At 32.2% G+C, this 19,777-nt stretch overlaps 1 protein-coding gene across 1 annotated transcript; it reads left to right on the plus strand.

Moving 5' to 3' along the window:
- Positions 1–14,376: 14,376 nt before the first annotated feature.
- On the plus strand, positions 14,377–19,318 carry LOC147408746 (protein NUCLEAR FUSION DEFECTIVE 4-like). The gene is made up of 3 exons (XM_086421443.1): positions 14,377–14,822; positions 16,260–17,110; positions 18,543–19,318. The coding sequence occupies exons 1-3, from the start codon at positions 14,493–14,495 to the stop codon at positions 19,018–19,020; spliced, it is 1,659 nt and encodes a 552-aa protein (XP_086277569.1). The 5' UTR covers positions 14,377–14,492; the 3' UTR covers positions 19,021–19,318.
- Positions 19,319–19,777: the final 459 nt, after the last annotated feature.

The raw sequence follows: 19,777 nt of genomic DNA on the forward strand, positions 1-19,777 counted from the left end.
ACTGACGTCTTCGTTGCAAGAATCATAGATTTTTTCTAAAAAAAATATACGGTTTTTTAACCTGCCACGTCAATGAGTTTTTGAGTTACCCTATCGAGTTGATTTACAAAATCAGAACTCTTGTTTTGGAGCATGGGACGGGCATGGTAAGGTATATGCCGTGCCGACCATGAGTTTTAAGACCCAACTCATCACTGCCCATTAATTTGTCTTGAAGTGGAAGCTGAGATGGGTGAGGATAAGATTTAATTTATTTATTTCAACGTCTCATAATATGTTCGAAGCCTATCACCATTAGCATCAAACTGTCCACATCATAGTAACCAAAAGCCTCAGTTTTTTTTTTTTTTTTTTTTTTAATCTCGTTTAAACATATTCTGGTTTCTAAAACTCAAACGATTAAAAAGTTAAAATTTTTGTCTTTTTCAAAAAAATGCCTTCTGATGTTTTAAACACTTTAAAAAATAATAAATCCCTATTTTTGTGCGTTTATGATTTATTTTTATAACCTTATAATTATTTGTGATTTGATTAAATATTATTTAATATGAGATGTGATGTTAATGTTTTGATGATGTGATTTTTTTTTAATAATATAATCGTATTTTTGCACGTTTATGATTATTTCTATAATCTTATAATTATTTGTGATTTGATTAAATATTCTTTAGAATGAGATGTGACGCTACTATCTTTATGATGTGACTTTTTTTTTAATAATACTTTAATCCACTCAAAATATTTGTAGATGATGAAATTTGTTTTAGCATTACAGTATGTATAATTACGTGATGGAACATGTTATCATGCACATATGTAAACAAGGGACATGAAAAAAAAATATGTAAAAATAAAGTAACATTAATAAATTTTTAAAATATGGGTAAGAAATTTGGGATTGAGTTGATTTTTTGTAAGTATGATCTTTATGATGGGAAGATCATCCGGAAAAAAAAAATAGTCCAACATGAAACTTCTAACCCCATTAAAAGTGATTTAGAATGTGAATCCTTGATTTTTTATCAATAATTTGTAAATTATTTTTTATGAATTTAGAAGTTTCAGATTTAATTGATTTTTTGTGAGGATGATATTCTCATCATAGTGAACATCCTCACAAAAAATCAGCTCAATCCAAAACCTCTAACCCATAAAAAAAATAGTCCAATATGAAACTTCTAACCCCATTAAAAGTGATTTAGAATGTGGATTGTAGATTTTTTGTCAATAATTTGTAAATTATTTTTTATGGATTTAGAAGTTTCAGATTTAGCTAATTTTTTGTGAGGATAATATTCTCATCACAGTGAACATTCTCATAAAAAATCAGCTCAATCCAAAACCTCTAACCCATATTTTGAAAAACCGTCATTTTTACATATGGCCCATGAACCGCCCTATATATATATATATAAAATAAATGTTTATTGTATTATAATCATTATATTTTTTTTTTATAAATTCTAATATATATGTTTTATTTGTCATTTTTTCTCATTTTTTCTAAAGTTTTCTCTTATCGTTTAATATTCATATTTCAACTTTGTGACTATGTACCACAGTAAAATATCCTTAGAAGTAGGAGGTGAAAAGATGGACACCATAAAAAAAGAGATTCTAATTTTTTGTTGCACCTAAAAAAATACATGAAAAAATAAAAAGAAAAAAAAAACAAGGAGAGGAGAAAAAGAGAGAGAGTGGAGTTTATTTTGCAGTGAATTTCATTTTCCCATATAACTAGGTAAGAAAAATAAATCTACTCATAAATAGATTTTTGGATGAGGTGAAAATTCATATATTTTTCAGGAAAAAAAAAATTCAAACACAAAAAATTTATCATTGCTCACCCTAATAGAATAATATTTAAATTCCATTGTTTAAGATAAGAAACCAAAACACTTTAATTATCCATCAAAAAATCCATTGCCTTCAAAGTGAATAGAGCTAGAGTTAAATTCAATGCCCCTAAACAGTTCTGCCCTTCTTTTTTTGTTTTTTTGTTTTTTGGTTTAAATGGGTAATTTAGGTACACCGGGTTGACAGCTATATCCATTATGCTTAATCTTTGTCATTATCAATGCAAGTCTATTATAAAATCTATTTCATTGTCTTAATAAATATTGCAACTTATCCAAATTGAAATTTAACCAGTTTATATCATTTTGGGTCGAGATCATCGTCATATGGCTTAGGGTCTGGTTCTGGTTGATTCATTTGGAATTGATGGCTAATTAATTGGTAGACTACGTGAACAACAAATGAGATTGTAATTAAAATAAGACACCTAAGGATTGAAACTAATCATGTCTAATTAAAGGTTGTGATTCAAGTGAAAAATATTTCTATATTGAGAGGGAGGTATCCTTATTTGATTAGTGGTGGCCTATGTTACATTAAGGAATATAGAGATTGTCTATAAGATTGGTTGTAGAAATCAATGGGATCGAAGTTGAGATTCAAAACATTAAGATAAAAGATGAGGATGAGGAGGAATATGTAGGTTGAAGGGAAACGAAAATGAAAGGTGGTAGCACTCTAAATATGGTTCTATTAACCTCTCATTTATCTTCAAATGAAATTTCAATTAACAGAAAACTTAAAACGTATAATTTCGGCATCAGAGTCTCTTTGGGTAAATGCCACGCTAGGTTTGGGTTCCAGTTACTTAAAAATTTATGTTGACTAGTGGAGTGTGGGATCTGTCTGTGAATTATTTTCCACATCAATATAAATGGATAGTAATTTAATACTGATCTATCGTAACATGTTGTGGCGACGTCAGATAGGACCAAAGACATATCAGACATGAAGGACTATTTGTTTTGGGTGTAAGAATTTTGTAATTCAACCTGACAGGTTGATTAAAAAATGCAACTGAGGTGTTCCTTAAAAGAGTCATAGATTTTCTCTCGGGATACAAAATTGTACATCTTTATAAAACATATGCAATTATGTATTCCGAGAAAAAATATATGATTTACAAAATCAACACCCTTGTTTTGTAGCATGGCACGGGCATGGTATGTTTTAAGGACCCAACCCCATCACAACCCGCAAATTTGTCTTGAAGTGCACGCTGAGAAGGGTGAGGATAAGATCTAATTTATTAATTTCAATGTCTCATAATATGTTTGAAGCCTATCACCATTAGCATCAAACTGTACCACATCATAATAACAAAAAGCCTTAGGTTCTTTTTTTTTTTTTTAAACCTCGTTTAAACATATTTTGATTTATGAAATTCGAACAATTAAAACGTTAACAATTTTGTCTTTTTCAAAAAAATGCCTTCTGATGTTTTAAACACTTTAAAAAAATAATAATAATAAAACCCTATTTTTGTGTGTTTATGACTTATTTCTAGAACGTTATAATTATTTGTGATTTGATTAAATATTATTTAATATGAGATGTGATGTTAAAATCTTGATGATGTAACCTTTTTTTAAATAACGTTTTAGTCCACTCGAAAGATTTGTCGAGGATTAAATTTATTTTAATATCATAGAATGTATAATTCTGTGAGAAAACATATTATTATGCATATATATTCAATAGTATTTTTTTTCTTAAAAATATATTTAAAAAAAAAAAAAACTAAAAACTTAGAATAAATGTCTTTCGTATTATAATTACTACATTTTTTTTTTTATGAATTCTAATATATATTTTTTATTTATCATTTTTCCCTGTTTTATTCTCGTTTTTTCCAAAGTTTTCTCTTATCAATAATTATAGTTTACCCCCACTACAAAAAAAAATCTTGGTTCCATCCTTGACTTTTAGGAGGACATTTTCCCCTTATTTTATCATTTTTACAATTTTTGAAAGTTCCAAATAGAAACAAACTAATTTTAAAAAGTCACTTAAAATGAGAAAGATGCATGCAAACATTTAGAGAAATACACTTAGATGAAGATTGAGCATTAAAATCAACGCATCTCTGATTGTAAATTCTCCTCTTTAAGATTTGAAAATTAGAATTCAACCTTCTAGTCGAGCTTCATATATACTTCAGTGCATTAAAAAAAAAAATTCTCATGAAATTAGTCACTTTTATTCAGCCCAAACCCATTAGGATCATGTTAGAGTAGATCAGACAGAAGTGAAGGGCATATCTAAGGTATATCCCACCCTTAGGATTGGATTATGGCTTAATCAAACCCGACCAAACTCATCCATTGACAGCCCTTCTTAAGATATATCACTATCATTTTTTGGCTTTTTGTTTTTTTTTAATCATTAGCCATCTTTCTTGACCGATCAAGATAACCAGTTATATATTCATTAGAAAGATAACTTTATCTAATGCAAATTGATGATCAAGTGAAGGGCCAGTCGGGCCCATTATCAGCTGTACCCTTTTTTACAAAAAAGTGCAATCGGCTAAAAGTATACAAACCTACCATTCCCAACCTCGTCACGACACGAAATCGATTGAGTATGCTCCCTGGCAAGTCATATTATCACGACTCTCTATAATAAGCAACAGCCATGCGATACGATAAGACGATTGGCTTATAAACGCACATCACAAATTCACAATTCTTTAACTTGGAAAAATACAACAGCCACAAGTCCCATGTCGGAGGTCTCCATCAAACAGATGGTTGAGATTAGAAAAGTCATTTTGTTAAATTAACAATGGGGTGGGGTATGCCTTTGTCCGCGTGCTTTGTACTTAAACATCAATTTTCATACGTTTTTGCTCTTTGCTTTTCTAAAAGTCAGAAAACGATCACAAGTGAAGAAAAAAATTGTTGGGTCCATCGACTTACTTTTTCTCTCTCCCATGTGCTGTAATTTTTTTTTTTTTTAACGTTTAGTCCACGTTTGCATGGTCCACAGCGATGGAGGTTTAATTGGGCTAATCTCAAGCTTAAATATTTTATAAACTAATCACAATTATAAGAGAGTATATTGGATAAAATATTAATATTAGAGGAATATATTCACGCATGTACTAATTATTATTTTTAAGAAATTTTATTTTTTTTAACATAATACTTGTTTGAATTTAGCAAATCCATACGAAAATTTTCTATGATTTTGTTAGTAAAAATTTGATTTGTTTGATCGATTCATTATTTATTTGAACTTAAAAAATTATCTAAAGGATGCCTAATTGATGAGATTGAGTGTTTGTAAAGTCAATTTTGATTTCAAGAGTGTCATATTGAAAATCGAAATCGATAAAAATTAGAGTTGAGATTTTATTTAAATTCCGATTCTGAATATGTATGTGTAACCGGCTCATGAACATTTGAAAGATCACATATGACGATCCAATATATAATGATTTCTCCCTCCGCAAGGTTTATCATGATAATTATATAAAAAAATGTTAAAACTCCATCCCGATATTATTAATTATTGAAAGTAACTTCAAATGTAACTTAACAATTGAGCTTAGACCCTCAGCTCAGGTGATTTGACACACTACCCATACAATATATATTGCTCCCATGGTTGCATCTTCTCTCTCAATTATTTATATAAAATAAAAAGAGGACCACTTTTAAAATTAAAATCTTTGTAGATATTGATTCTTTATGGCAGCAACGTACACCACCACTGCCCGCTTTTTAAGGGACCACTTTGTAATTGGTGATAAGTACAGAAATCTATATTTTAAATTTTGAATAACTTATCACTATAATCTACATATCGATATCTAAGGGTCCGTGTGGATATAGGAGCCAGAAGTACTTAGAACATAAGTACTTTTTGAAGTACTGTCTGGAATAGGTGGATAACAGTTGTGTGTTTGGATGTAAGTTCTGAAAAGTACTGTTAAAAGTACTTTTGATAAGTTTTTTTTTTTTTTTTTTGATAAGAACTTTTAATAGAGTTTTGTGGTTGGAAACTATTTTGGATTCTGTTAAAATGATCAAAATGCCCTTATAAGTATCAGTTATTATTTTTAACATTACAACTCAACAAATTATTCTTCAAAAGAAATAAAAGTTATTGTTTTTATCCATAAAAACTAATATAAACACCCAACAATTATAAACAAATAGAAGATATTATGAGCAAATATATACAACCACTAAAAATATGAAGAAGCTTTCACCGCATCAATGGATAGTAAATTTATGTGTAATTGTTCACATCAATCTTGCAATAAGAAAATTTCAACCATGGTTGGAACGCTCATGGATAAATCATTGAGTAAGCAATTGGGGGAGGTAGTAATTCAAATTCAAATGCTACACTAAAAGACTACATCAATGGATAATAATAAAATATTATTTAATTGTATTTTTGAAGATATGCTTGTAATTTTCAAAATTTATGAGGAGCATACTTGTCCAAAATGCTACACCAAATAGCTACCACCACATCAATGGATAGTAATATAGTATTACTGCAGTTGCATTTTTGAAGGTATACTTGTAATTTTCAAAATTTATGAGGGGTATACTTATCCCAAATGTTACATTAAAAGGCTACTATCATATCAATGGATAGTAATATAATATTATTCCAATTACCTTTTTGAGGGTAGGTTTTTAATTTTTAAAATTTATAAAGAACATATTTGTCCTAATCCCGTCATTTTGACAATGTTTTGTAACTCTGCGCAAGAGTAATTTAGAGAAGTAGCACCATCAGTACTCCGTGAAAAAGCATTAAAATGACTCCACAGTAAAGTAGTTCTTTTTAGGAGTTATTTATTCAAACACCTTTAAAGTGCTTCTGACTCCCTGCAAAAGTCAAAAGTACTTAGAAAAGTCAATCCACACAGGCCCTAACATTTTAAGTCAATTTCTTTAAAAAATATTAAGTCTACCTAATAAAAAATATTATATATGCAAATTGACATGATGCAATGATACATGCATCAATGGTTCTTAGATAAGGTACTTATGCCAAAGTTAAGAAAGAATCTTCTTCTCTATTTATTTATTTGATTATGCTTTTTTATTATTTATTATTATATTTTTCTTATGAATTTCTTTTTTATCCCCTTCACATCGACCACTTTTAGTACCTGTTTGTAATTAGTCATTATTTAAAATAAAAAATAAAAAGAGACAGGCCTTGCTGCTGCAATTTTATTATAAAAACTCTTACTTGATCAAGTTTATTACTTGGCCAAACCTTACTTTATGAATCAGGCTAGCATGATTGACTCAGTAAGGTATCAAATCTTACTAAGAGTTATTGGGCCTATATGGATTATCAAATTAACAATCCAACGTATTGTAGCCCTCTAGATGTCATGGAGAAACTCATATTCAAAATATATTTTTCTCAAAAAAAAAAACCTTGGTCGTAGGTGTTATGACTACCAAGCTCCCAAATTTAATGATGAAAATTAATTTTAAAAAGATAAAATAAAATAAAAATTCAAAGTTCATCGAATATTATCCTTGATAATCCTGTGGCATAAGATCATATTTTTTGATGACACAAATTGATGAGATTAGAATCCACTCCAATGTATCTTAAATAGTAAATTAAAAGTATACATTTGAATTTTATGATGTGGATCTCACTCCAAGGCTTATTGGGTAATTAAATAACAAACTTGGTAAAGTAAGGTTTAGTGGCTAACAACTTCATAAAGTAAGATTTCCTTGGAGTTGTCAGAATTTCAAAGATTTTTTATAATAAAAATGCAACAATTAGGTCTGACAAGATAAATCTTTAAATAAAAAAGAGAATCATCACATGGCGTCACAATTGTTACCTTCACCCGCTTTGCATGATCTATTTATAAGTCAAGATCCACAAGAGTATCCCATTCCTATAGCATAAGAATGGTGTCTATGTGACATGTTATGATAGGTGTATAAGACACATTAGACTTCTAACAAAGCCATTTTTTTTACAAGTCAAACAGCCGCAATGTGTTTTGTTTTGCAATAAACACATGCCACGTAGACACCTTATTTTACTTTAGGAACGGGACAGCGGAACGTGACTCTTTATGTATATACTGTTTTTGTAAGGAAAATACTGGGGTGACTACGCAATTCATTGCAGAACTATAGATGCTTTTCGTCATAAGGGTGAAAAACATATATGATTCTGTGTGCACCTCCACCCATAATAATAATACATGATATTTTTTTGAATTTTTTTTTTTTTAAAACATGCCTGGCACCTCTGACGATTAAAACAATAAAAAAAAGTCACTTTTTGTAAAAATTGCATGTCTTTCATTTTAAATTAATTTTTTCACATTTTTTCAACAACCAATAAAATGTAAGCTAAGCTAAACAATTTTTTTTGAGAATTTGATGATTCATAAATGTAGAAGTATCGAATGATAATATCTTGACGTTTGATTTTTCATTTTTTTGATAATATATTATTTTAAACAAAAGATATGTTCATGAGTAAATTTTTTTCTTTTGGCATCTCAGCATGTATAATTATGTTTGAGAACATGTTATATTGGAAACATAGAATAAATGACTTATGTATTATTGGATATATACATTGTTAATATATATATATTTTTATCTTTTATGATTCATCGTTGTTTTGTTCTTTTGTTTTTGTTTATGTTTTTTTTTTTTTTTTCTATTTTCGATGTTTTTTCTGGAGTTTTTCCTTGTCATTTTAAACGCTGTGACCATGGCTCCACCTCAGCAAAGTGTTAAATGCAGTGCATTGCACAGTCAATCCAGCACAACTCTTTTTGTATATTTTTATTTCATAATATCCAACTTCAACTTAACAATTTGATTATGAATTATAAATAATAGATTATTATTAAATCAGATGAGACAGAGTGGAAGCTGGATCAGGCCAATTATCGATCGATATACCCCATGAGGCTTACCAAAGTGAATAGAACTGAAGATAAATTCAATGCCCCTAAACAGTTTTTTTTTTGGTTTAAATGGGTAATTTACGCACATCAGGTTGACAGCTACATCCACTATGCTTAATCTCCGTCATTATCAATGCAGGACTATTATCAAATCTATTTCATTGTCTTAATAAATATTGCAACTTGCCCAAATTGAAATTGAGGCAGGTTACATCGTTTTGGGTTGAGATCACCATCATCTGGCTAAGAATCTGATTCTGATTGATTCATTTGGAATTAATAGGTAGACTACAACTGGTGAACAACAAATGGGAGTGCATTACGATTGTAATTAAAATAAGAGTCCTGATAATATAATTTATCAGGTGACATAATCAAATGACTCCATGACAAGGACAAATTAGAGAAATATAGATCAGTACATCTCGAGATACATGATTCTCTGTGACACACTTTTTTTAATGGGGAAGTGCAATCGTGTATCACGAGATGTATATATCTATTATACCTAAACTTGTAACGTCATTGAGTCATATGAGTATGCCACTTGACGAGTCATATTATCACAACTCTTAAAATAATACACCTAGGGATTGATACTGATTGTGTCTAATTAAAGATGGTGCTCCAAGTGAAAAATCTTTCTATATCGGGAGAGAGGTATCCTTCCATGGAGCCAATGACCATTATATGATTATGAGTGGTCTATGTTAAGTTGTGGAACATAGAGATCGTGTATGTGCCTTTTGCTATAAATCAATGAATTGTTGTCGAGATTCAAAAAATTAAGAAACAAGATGAGAATGAGGAAGGATACCAGCATTAAATGAAACGAAAAAGGTGGTAAAACTCTAAAAATGGTTCTATCAAGCATTCATTTGTTTTTAAATGAAATTTCAATTAACAGAAAACTTATAGCCTAATTTCGGCATCAATACAAATGCATAGAAATTACCGATCCGTCATTAGATGTTGAGGGGGAGAGGATAAGATAAGAACAAAGACATATCAGACAAGGACCTGAAAGAACGCCTATTTGTTTTGGAGCATGGTAGGGTATAAGCCGTGCCCACTGCCGACAATGAGTTTTAAGGACCAAAACCCCATCACAGTCCACAACGTTGAATCGAAGTGCAAGCTGAGAAGGGTGGGTGAGGATAAGACTTAATTTATTAATTTAATATGTTTGAAGCCTTTCATTGTACCCGCACCAAACTGTACCACATTACAATGTCCTAAGAAATTTTAGGTGGAAAAATGGAACATCAGAAATGGGATTCCATTTTTTATTTATTTTTATAGTGCAGTGATTTTTTTATACGCGATCGACGTGACAAGGACACAAAATCATAAATCTTTTTCTTCAGATATACAGAACAAAGATCTATGGTTTTGTGCCTTTTGTTACGCCAGCGCACGTATAAAAACCCACATGCATTCATCATAATTCATTTTTTTTATTGCACCTAAAAAATACAGAAAAAAAATAAATAGTAGAGGACAAGAAGAGGGAGAGGTAAAGAAATGGAAAGAAAGAAGAGGAGAGAGAGTGAGATGGAAATCCATATGTTTTCAATGAAAAAGTAATTCAAACGCAGAAAAGTGTGTAATTAAACACAACCTAATAGAATAATACTTAAATTCCATTGTTTAAAATATCATGTCGAAAGACTTTAATCATCCACTCAAAAATCCATTCCCTAAAAATTTCTTGATCGGCATATGCCAAAATTTTTAACTCACTCAGCCTTCTATTCAATTAGTCATCTTCAACCTTATTTTCAAAGTCCTTCCAGTAATCCTGATATTTGAACCCAAAATCTGTTTCATTCAATTTCTTCTAAATCTTATCTTATCCTTGAGATTTGTAGTTGAGAAAATACAAAATCTTAAAAGAAGAGCTGTAAAAAATATGTACCATAATCTCTTAGACAAGCAATTTTGTTCCAAGGATGATGGGTATTTAAGTAATTTTATTAATCTCTCATATATAAGTCCACCATCATTAAGGATATGTACATGGTCAATTAAAAATATAAGTCTACCTCAAATATTCACCAAAGCCTATAGGTGTGCATCTAAATCACACAAGAATTATTTGTAATGATCAAGCTGTTCACCTCGAGATAAGACAAGACGATTGGCTTGTAAACGCACTTCACAATTGTTAAATAGGAGAAAATACACCAGTCTCTCTCTCTCAACCAATGTTGCAGGCAAATGTGGCTAGAAAAGTTGTTGTCAAATTAATAATGGGATGGTCTGCCTCTGTCCTCGTGCTTTGTGCTTAAACATTACTAATATAATTTTTGAGCTCGTGGTCCTTTCTGATGATATAAAAATAAAAACAAAGTAGAAGAGAACGAAAAAAAATTGTTGTGTACATGACTCATTATTTCTCTCTCCCATGTGACGAGTGTTTATGCTTTTAAACGTTTTGTTCACATCATGGTCCCCAGTGATGGAGGTGTAAATGGGCTATCGTTTTACATTTTGTTGATTTTATCAATCAAAAATCACAATTATAAGAGAGTATATTCGATAAAATATAAATACTATTCAAAGATAACATCTCTCATGTATTAATTATTTTTAAGAAGTTCTGTATTTTTAACATTTTGTTACTTGTTTGAATTTTGTAATTTAGTGGGACAGATGATTTTTTTCAGGAATTTTCGAATTTTAATTGCAAGAAGGTGCATCAAGAAATAAAAATAAAAAATAATTTTTTTTTTTTGGGATAAAAACGAAAATCATCATAAATAAATTTGGTGATTCTGTAATCAAGAAAAATGCTGAAATTATGAAAATATTTGAAGAATCCTTGTACAAAAGGTAACCTAAAGGATAAGGGAAACTAGCTAATCAATAAATAGGTAGACACCAAAATCATCAAGGTAAAGAACAATCCTTTTTTTTTTTTTTTTTTTTGAGTTATGAATGGTCTGCAGGTATGATGGTCCTAATGATGATTTTGTACGTATTTCATGTGTATCTCACATGTGTATTTAAAAAACTTCGTGAATGATAGTTGAGAAGGGATGGGTAGTGGGATAGGTCATGCGTTGGAGTTGCTCTTAGCAACATACCATGGACAATCTCTAATAAGGGAATCACACTTGCAAGAAAATAGGTAGAGTGCCTATCGAGGAGAGATGGCCCATCAAGAAAATACTTGATAACAAGTTAAACATCAAAACATATCGGTGTAATATCATAGACATTGAATATTTGAATGGTGAAATTCCTAATCATATCAACCAAGATGAAGACACTTCTCACATGATGGGAGACCCAAATCAAATGATCTCATGAGAGAGAAGAGAATCGAAATCGACATGATGAAACCTAACCTTTCTTGAAAACACAATCTTCACTATTTAATCCTGGACATTGTTAAATTGTGAATTCATTTGGTTAGCCTAGTAAAATTCCATTCTATCACTAAAATTCAAAGAAGATGATTAGATCTTGTTGCTTAGCTCCAAGAATTTTGAGGGGTGGGGTAGAATTATTCCTTAGAACGATGATGATAATTGTTTAGGTAAGAAATGACACACAATAAGTGACATGTGACTCCTTGAGATGCGAAATCATATAATCTCTTAGATATCCTACACAACTAATCAAGACCTTCCTCGACAAGTGATTGAGGATCACAAATCATATCTAAAATAGGACTGCAACTTGGGTTGGCTAATCCGAACTCAACCTAGGCTCAACTTGATTAATGGGCGAGCTTGGGCTAGGATATATGGAAAATGAGTTGAGCATGAGTTAGGAAATCTCAACCCGAATTGAGTTTGGGTTGAGGCTCCAGGCAACCCAATTCAATTCGAACTTGATGCTACATATATTTAAATATAGATAATTTTATTTATTTTAAAAAAATAATTTTTTTTTCCTAAATATATTTATAAAATTAAGAAAAAAAATCTTTTTTATTGATTTCTTTCTACATTTAAATCTATTGCTATATATGTTTAAGTATAATATTTTACAATGATTCGTCTAAATATTATTTAAATGATACTTGGGATGTTGTGTGCAAATTTAATTAGTAGTGATTTTTTATAATGTTATATTACTTTTTAAAGATATAAAATAAAATATCTGTATTGATCAAAATGAAATTAGACTTACTCAACCCATCAAAAATTATCTAAATTGGGCTAATCCAATCTCGACTTAATTTTAAAAGTTAAATCTCAGGTTAAGGATTCTATAACTTGGGTTGACCCTCCAACCCGCCCAAGTTGCAAATAGTAATCTCAAATATTTGAATCTTTGACTTATAAAAATTGGGACCAAGGTTGCTTTGGCTCCAAACAAATTTCTACCGACGGGATATAGGTATTGGTCATAGACTTCCAAAGTTAAGTAGAAAAGTCTTTGACACATATTGACATGATACTTGGCAATAAATAGAGGTGGGTATTAGTATCTTGCAAACTGCTTTTTAAGGCATATAATCGAAAGTCACCACTCCGATACAATAGGGAAACACTATCGGTAATGAACATCCTTCCCAAATTACCTATTGGATCCTAAGTCCTAACAAAGATCGTTCCATGGACACACTTTCAAATCAGATCACCTATGAGACTCTGACTCGATCCGCTAAATTCCTTAATTAGGGTAAATTAAAGTGAAACGTCCGATAGAACCTACCAAAGGACAAGTCCGAGACAGATTCCTTGATAAATCTGTCACAAAAAAGATCCTATTAAACAAAGGTCCCACTCAATAACAAACATTTTGGCAAAACATTTTTCAAAACATTGGATAGAGGTTTTGGAATGGGCTGATTTTTGGTGAGGATGATCTCTACGGTGAGGAGATCATCCTCACAAAAAATCAGCCCATTCCAAAACTTCTAGCCCCAGTTTATAAGTTGAAAAATCGTGGACCGTCCATTTTTTATAAATCATTTTTGATGGGATTAGAAATTTTGGAATAGGCTGATTTTTGGTGATGATGATCTCCTCATCGTAAAGATCATCCTCACCAAAAATCAACCCATTCCAAAACCTCTAACCCATGTTCTGAAAAATGTTATGCCAAAATGTTTGTTGCAGAACATTTCCCATTAAAAAATAGCACAGTTCTTTCCAACTAAGAGCAAATCTGATCGATCTAACAGCCCTAAACGGTTGGCGAAAATACTGAATAAATAAAAACAACTTTATGCGTGTCGGCAATAGTCAAGCACGTGTTTTCAAAACAAGCGAGCCACCATTCTCGTCCGTTGATTTGTATCCTTTTCATCCAAGGTTTTTTTCCCCTTCTCGGTCTCACCCTCACATTTTCGCTTTCCAAGAAGAAACCATTAAAAAATTCCACACACCAGGAATGCTCCCAACGTTTTTTCTCCTTCCCACCTTCGTAGTTCGCTCTCCAAGAAACCACCACTTTTTATGCGGATAAAAATCAAAATACTCACACCAAGAATGATCCGTACGTGTCGTTATCAAAAGCACACGGTATCTAATCTTCTATAGTTGAAAAACAAATATTTTATTATTTTTCTCTCAAAAATCTTTTTTTTTTTTTTTTTTTAACTTAATAAAGTCGTAAAAAATGGGAGAAAAAAACAATATAAACGCAGAACATCTTTCTCACTTTAAAGTGAACATCTTAAGTTTTCTCTTCAGTTTCCTTTTTGCGGTTGAGAGTTTGTTTGTTACTTCGCCAAAAAGAAATGGGAGTTGTTTTATCTCCGACGTCTACGACCAGAAAATGGTTAGGATTTGTGACGGCCGTTTGGGTTCAGGCCATCTCCGGCAATAATTACACCTTCTCGAACTATTCTGACGCTCTAAAATCTCTCATGGCTTTGACTCAGTTACAACTTAATAACCTCTCTGTCGCTAAAGATGTTGGGAAGGCTTTTGGGATTCTCGCTGGAATCGCTTCAGATCGTCTTCCAACTCCTGTTATTTTACTTATTGGATCTGTTGAAGGGTTTATAGGTTACGGAGTTCAATGGCTTGTCGTTAGCCAGAAAATTCGTCCTCTTCCCTACTGGCAGGTATGTGTTTCTCTTTCCAAACTCTACATTCGACATTTCAGATTGAGTCCGACTCGTAATTTCACCGAGTTACACATCTTGTTAGTTACTTTTTGATCTCTACTTTTTCTTTTTTTAATTCTTGTTACTCATGGATTCAAGAAATCTGCAATTAGGTTTTCCGTGAGAATCTTTTACTCTGTTTATTATTACTGAATTATTGATGAACATTCTTTCGAATTTGAAACGTTTATTGCTGTGCTGTTGAAGCATTTGAACCGTTTAATTAGTTGATCTAACCCAATCTATATATGGATTTTTATTTATACTTTTATTTATAACGATCTTAGAGCATCTTTGAAATAAACGGCACATTTAATCAAAATCTAACCAATGTTATTTTAACTAGCCTAAAATTTATTAAGTTTTCCAACAGATTCAACAAATCATTCGTTTACCTGAAAATTGATTCAAATCTTAATAAGAATTGTGATCTCAAATTTGAAAATAAAAAACACAATCCAATGCCACATGCTTTAAAAAAAAAATTAAAATTAAAATTTTAAGAACGATAAAAAGAAAATGTTATTTTTCACCGTTAAATTTTAATTTTAAGTTTTGAGAATTTCATAGCCATCCATTTTCAACATCTTAGCTTAGTTTTTTTTTCTTTCTTTCAGAATATGAGTTTTTCTATAAAAAGAAAAAAAAAATGTGATAATCCATGTGGGCCCAACAACCTTTAATCAGATTTGAAGAGTCTTGCTAATTTAATAAGTTTTGAAATTAGTAAGAAAAATAATTTTTATGATTTTATATTATATTTTTATTAATAACGAGCCGCGAGACTCGAGTGTTTATTTCTATTTTGAGAACCTACCCTTATTTTATCATTTATTCTTTATAATAATTAACATGACATGTGAAAGCCTGTTGGAGTTACTCTACCAGGCGACAAGGCTGTGGACTTTTCCATTGTTAGAGAGCTCCGAGCTGCTATTGGCACTCCAAATTTTACTTATTATATCTTAATTTTTTAAATTATTTCTCACATCCACTTCAAAAGATTCTCAAATTATAATCTAACCTTACAAAATTTTCTAACACTCCTTTCAGCAATTTCAGTAGTTGTTTACAATTATAATGTGGTTCATATAAAAATCCTAAACCCAAAAAACATAGGAATCTACCTATATAAAAATAAAAATAAAACACAATGAGCTTCTATTGGCACCTCAACTGTTACTTATTCTATTTATTTTTAATTGAGATGTAATAAATAAAAGTTGAGGCGCCAATAACAGCTCTCCATTATTACCTTTAAAAAAAAAAAAAAGTTTAAAATCTAAAAGGGCATTGAACGAGTTAACTCGTCTGACTCAGTACTTACATGCTCTTTGAGACATTTCGTCGAACAGTTGAGAAACAAATCAAAGAAATTCTTCTGTGCTTCTGCAGATGTGTATATTTCTGTGCATGGGAGGAAACAGCACCACGTGGATGAACACAGCAATCCTAGTGACCTGCATGCGTAACTTCAGTAAGAATCGAGGCCCCGTGTCGGGCATCCTCAAGGGATTTGTGGGCCTCAGTACCGCCATTTTCACCGATTTCTGCAGTGCTATGTTCTCGGACAGCCCCTCCAACTTCTTATTCATGCTTTCCATCGTCCCCGCTGTTGTGTGTCTCACAGCAATTATTTTCCTCCGCGAAGTCCCACCCACCACCACTATCTCCGCCGCCCAAGAAAAACAGGACTCTATGTACTTCCACTTCTTAAACGCTATCGCACTCATTATAGCCGTCTATTTGTTACTTTTCGATATCACAGGAAATCATGGCCGTACACTCTCAATTGCCTTTGTTTCCGTACTTCTCTTCCTTTTGGCTACACCATTAATCGTCCCGTTGCACTCCGCTTTACAAAATTTAATCAGGTCGGATCCGAATTCCAACCCGGATGTTGAACATCAGGTCCACGAACCGTTACTGATTGAAGAAGTTGTGCCACAGACGCAGCAGGAATCGGATGTGGAGCCAATTAAGGTTGAAAATGGTGTTGAAACTAAACGGAGACCGTTGATTGGTGAAGATCATACGATATTGGAACTGGTTCGGACTTTGGATTTTTGGATTCTGTTCATATCGTTTCTGTGTGGGGTGGGTACGGGTTTGGCGGTGATGAACAACTTGGGGCAGATGGGTCTAGCTCTTGGATACGTGGACGTCTCCATTTTCGTTTCTCTTACGAGTATTTTTGGGTTTTTCGGACGTATCGGTTCCGGAACCGTATCGGAATACTTCCTTAAGTACGTTCTCTTTTCCTCAATCCTTAATTAGTTAAATTATAATTTTCTAATTGGGATCCAGGAGTTGGCTTAAAGTCTTGACTCCCTCTTTTTTTTTTTTTTTTAAAAGAAAAAATTATATCCTGAGTCCACATGGTTGGTATTGTAAGGAATTCGTACTAGGCTAATTATAGAGGGTTTTGTTTAAGTTAAAGTGCAATATCACATCACAGCTATATTTTTACTGTATGAGGTAGTAATACAATCAGGCTCAAATTTATGGACCACTTCCACTCTTTTGAATGACTTTTGAGCATGTCCAAAGAGTGGGTCTCATAACAGTTACAATTCCTTTAAAATATGCTGTAGAGGAATCTGTTATGGCTCGAGATCATGGAATATTCGATTGTCACTTGGGCTACTTGTTTGGCCTTACTGACCAGTCCATTTTTGGTGTTTTAATCATGGAATGGTGGATCACCAATAGGGCTGAGCCATTCATTCTTTTGGTCGTGACTTCTCTTTTTTCACCGAAAGGTGGCGTAGATCACTCATGATCTTGATTTCTTTCCACCAAATACCAATAGCCATTTCAGAGAATATTTATAATGTAAGCCATCATCTTTATTAATGCGAAGTTAGGGTCACATTTTACCATTCTTTATTATTATTATTATTTTCCCCTCAACTTGACTTAAAAAAAGAGTATAAAGGAACTTTCTCCCAAGTTGTGGTTTTAAGCCGACAAAAAAAAACATTTTTTTTTAAATCTTGATGTGCACAAACTTTACCAATTGACTGGTGGAGGTTGGTTGGTATCATGGTATGTAGCATTTTGCATTTTGGAGTTTCTTTAAATTTTTTGTTGAAGGGTTATGTGGTGGCTAATTGTAACCATCGGATAAGGACGCATGAGTAAGATCTTGGCATAAAAGTCTGAAATGGACACATAAAATGATGAGTCCCACTTGGTTGCGCCTGCAAGTAGATATTAACAAATTCTTCCAGTGTTTGACACTTACAAACACTACTGGTGTTTAAAATTGACATGTTAGTTCATGTGCATCGATGTGGAGATGGAATTATGCAATATTCAATTACTAGTTGAAACATACATGAATGGAACAGACAACAGCTAATCTAATTAACTAGTTGTAAATTTAATATTGAAGGGTCAATAAATTAAGATCATCTAATCAGTGTGGAGCATGCATATTGAAGTTTGAAGTTTGAATCAGTGTGGAGCATGCATTGGAGCAGTATTCAATTTTTTGAAACCCCTTCGAATGGAGACTGACTTGGTCGAGAATTTAAACCTTAATGTTTGAAGATATCAGGGATGACCATGTTGATATGTTTTTTATTCCTTATGGTATTTTAACAGTGAGTTGAATTGTTTAAATATGAAAAAAACTTGATGCTTCTCTGTATCTGATCCTCTTGTTGATTGCAGGAAAGCTGGAACACCAAGACCACTATGGAATGCAGCTTCACAGATACTAATGGCTGTTGGATACATTGTCATGGCAATGGCCTTGCCCGGATCTCTATACATTGGTTCAATTGTCGTCGGGATATGTTACGGGGTCCGTCTAGCTGTCACGGTCCCAACAGCTTCTGAACTATTTGGCCTTAAATATTACGGCCTAATCTACAATATCCTCATCTTGAACCTCCCACTTGGCTCCTTCCTCTTTTCTGGCCTTCTAGCTGGTTTGTTGTACGACGCAGAGGCAACTCAAATAACAGGAGGTGGAAACACATGTGTAGGTGCTCATTGTTACAGGCTCGTGTTCGTGATCATGGCTTTTGCGTGCATGCTTGGGTTTGGGTTGGATGTGTTACTTTCTGTCAGAACGAAGAGTCTCTATTCCAAGATCCAAGCGAGCAAGAAATCAAAGAAATCAACAGTGAATCCGAAGCCAAGTTAAGGCTGAGAACCACATACAAGATGGGGATGTAAACTAAGATTTTGCCCAGTTGATCTTCTTGTTTTAGAAATGGAGCTGATCAGACGGTTTTAAGCATCCGGGAGCAGTAGAGCTTTTTGAAGAACATTGACAACATTAGGCACTTAGTCTCCTACCATCCCATTACATAATTACCTCTTGATGCAAGTATTATCCGTATTTCTTTGTTGTAGTATCTGTGATTCTAGACTGTATGGCTGTTTGGCCTATAAAATTGATTGATTAGTTTGAATGTGATAGTTGTCTTGCTTCAAAAGAAGTTGGTCTAATTCTTCCTTTTATGTTACTCTGATTTGATCTATATAAGAATGGCTCCTCGTAATTATTAAGATAGGGCAGTTGACTGTAGGATTAGCTCTGTTCTGGTTCAGGACGTAGGGGTAATGAAGATTGTAGTTGAATGGGATCGACCTTTCTTAATTTCTTGTTCAAACTTTGCAGGAAAACCCTTAAAACTCTGGGTTTATATTACCTGACCATAAAATCATAGTAGAATGGGATCGGCCTTTCTTAATTTCTTGTTCAAACGTTAGAACCATATATTCATTCTTGATGTGCGCGCGTGTGTGTGTATTTAAACATAAGATATATGAAATTATGAATAGCATTTTTAATCATCACACAAAAGTCAAATTACCTTGGAAAATTTTAATCTCAAAGACCTGATCAATGGATCTAGCCAAACTAGCTCTACAGTGACATAATTTATAGCCAGGTA

Source organism: Akebia trifoliata, chromosome 2, assembly GCF_017979445.1.
Source record: "Akebia trifoliata isolate Shusen 1 chromosome 2, ASM1797944v1, whole genome shotgun sequence".
NCBI lineage: Eukaryota > Viridiplantae > Streptophyta > Magnoliopsida > Ranunculales > Lardizabalaceae > Akebia > Akebia trifoliata.

Excerpts from the sequence above, each read along its gene's own strand:
- LOC147408746 (XM_086421443.1), top strand. The coding sequence starts at position 14,493 with ATGGGAGTTGTTTTATCTCCGACGTCTACGACCAGAAAATGGTTAGGA. Across the intron at positions 14,823-16,259 it reads GTCCTCTTCCCTACTGGCAG|ATGTGTATATTTCTGTGCAT; the intron begins GTATGTGTTTCT and ends GTGCTTCTGCAG. Across the intron at positions 17,111-18,542 it reads GTATCGGAATACTTCCTTAA|GAAAGCTGGAACACCAAGAC; the intron begins GTACGTTCTCTT and ends TGTTGATTGCAG.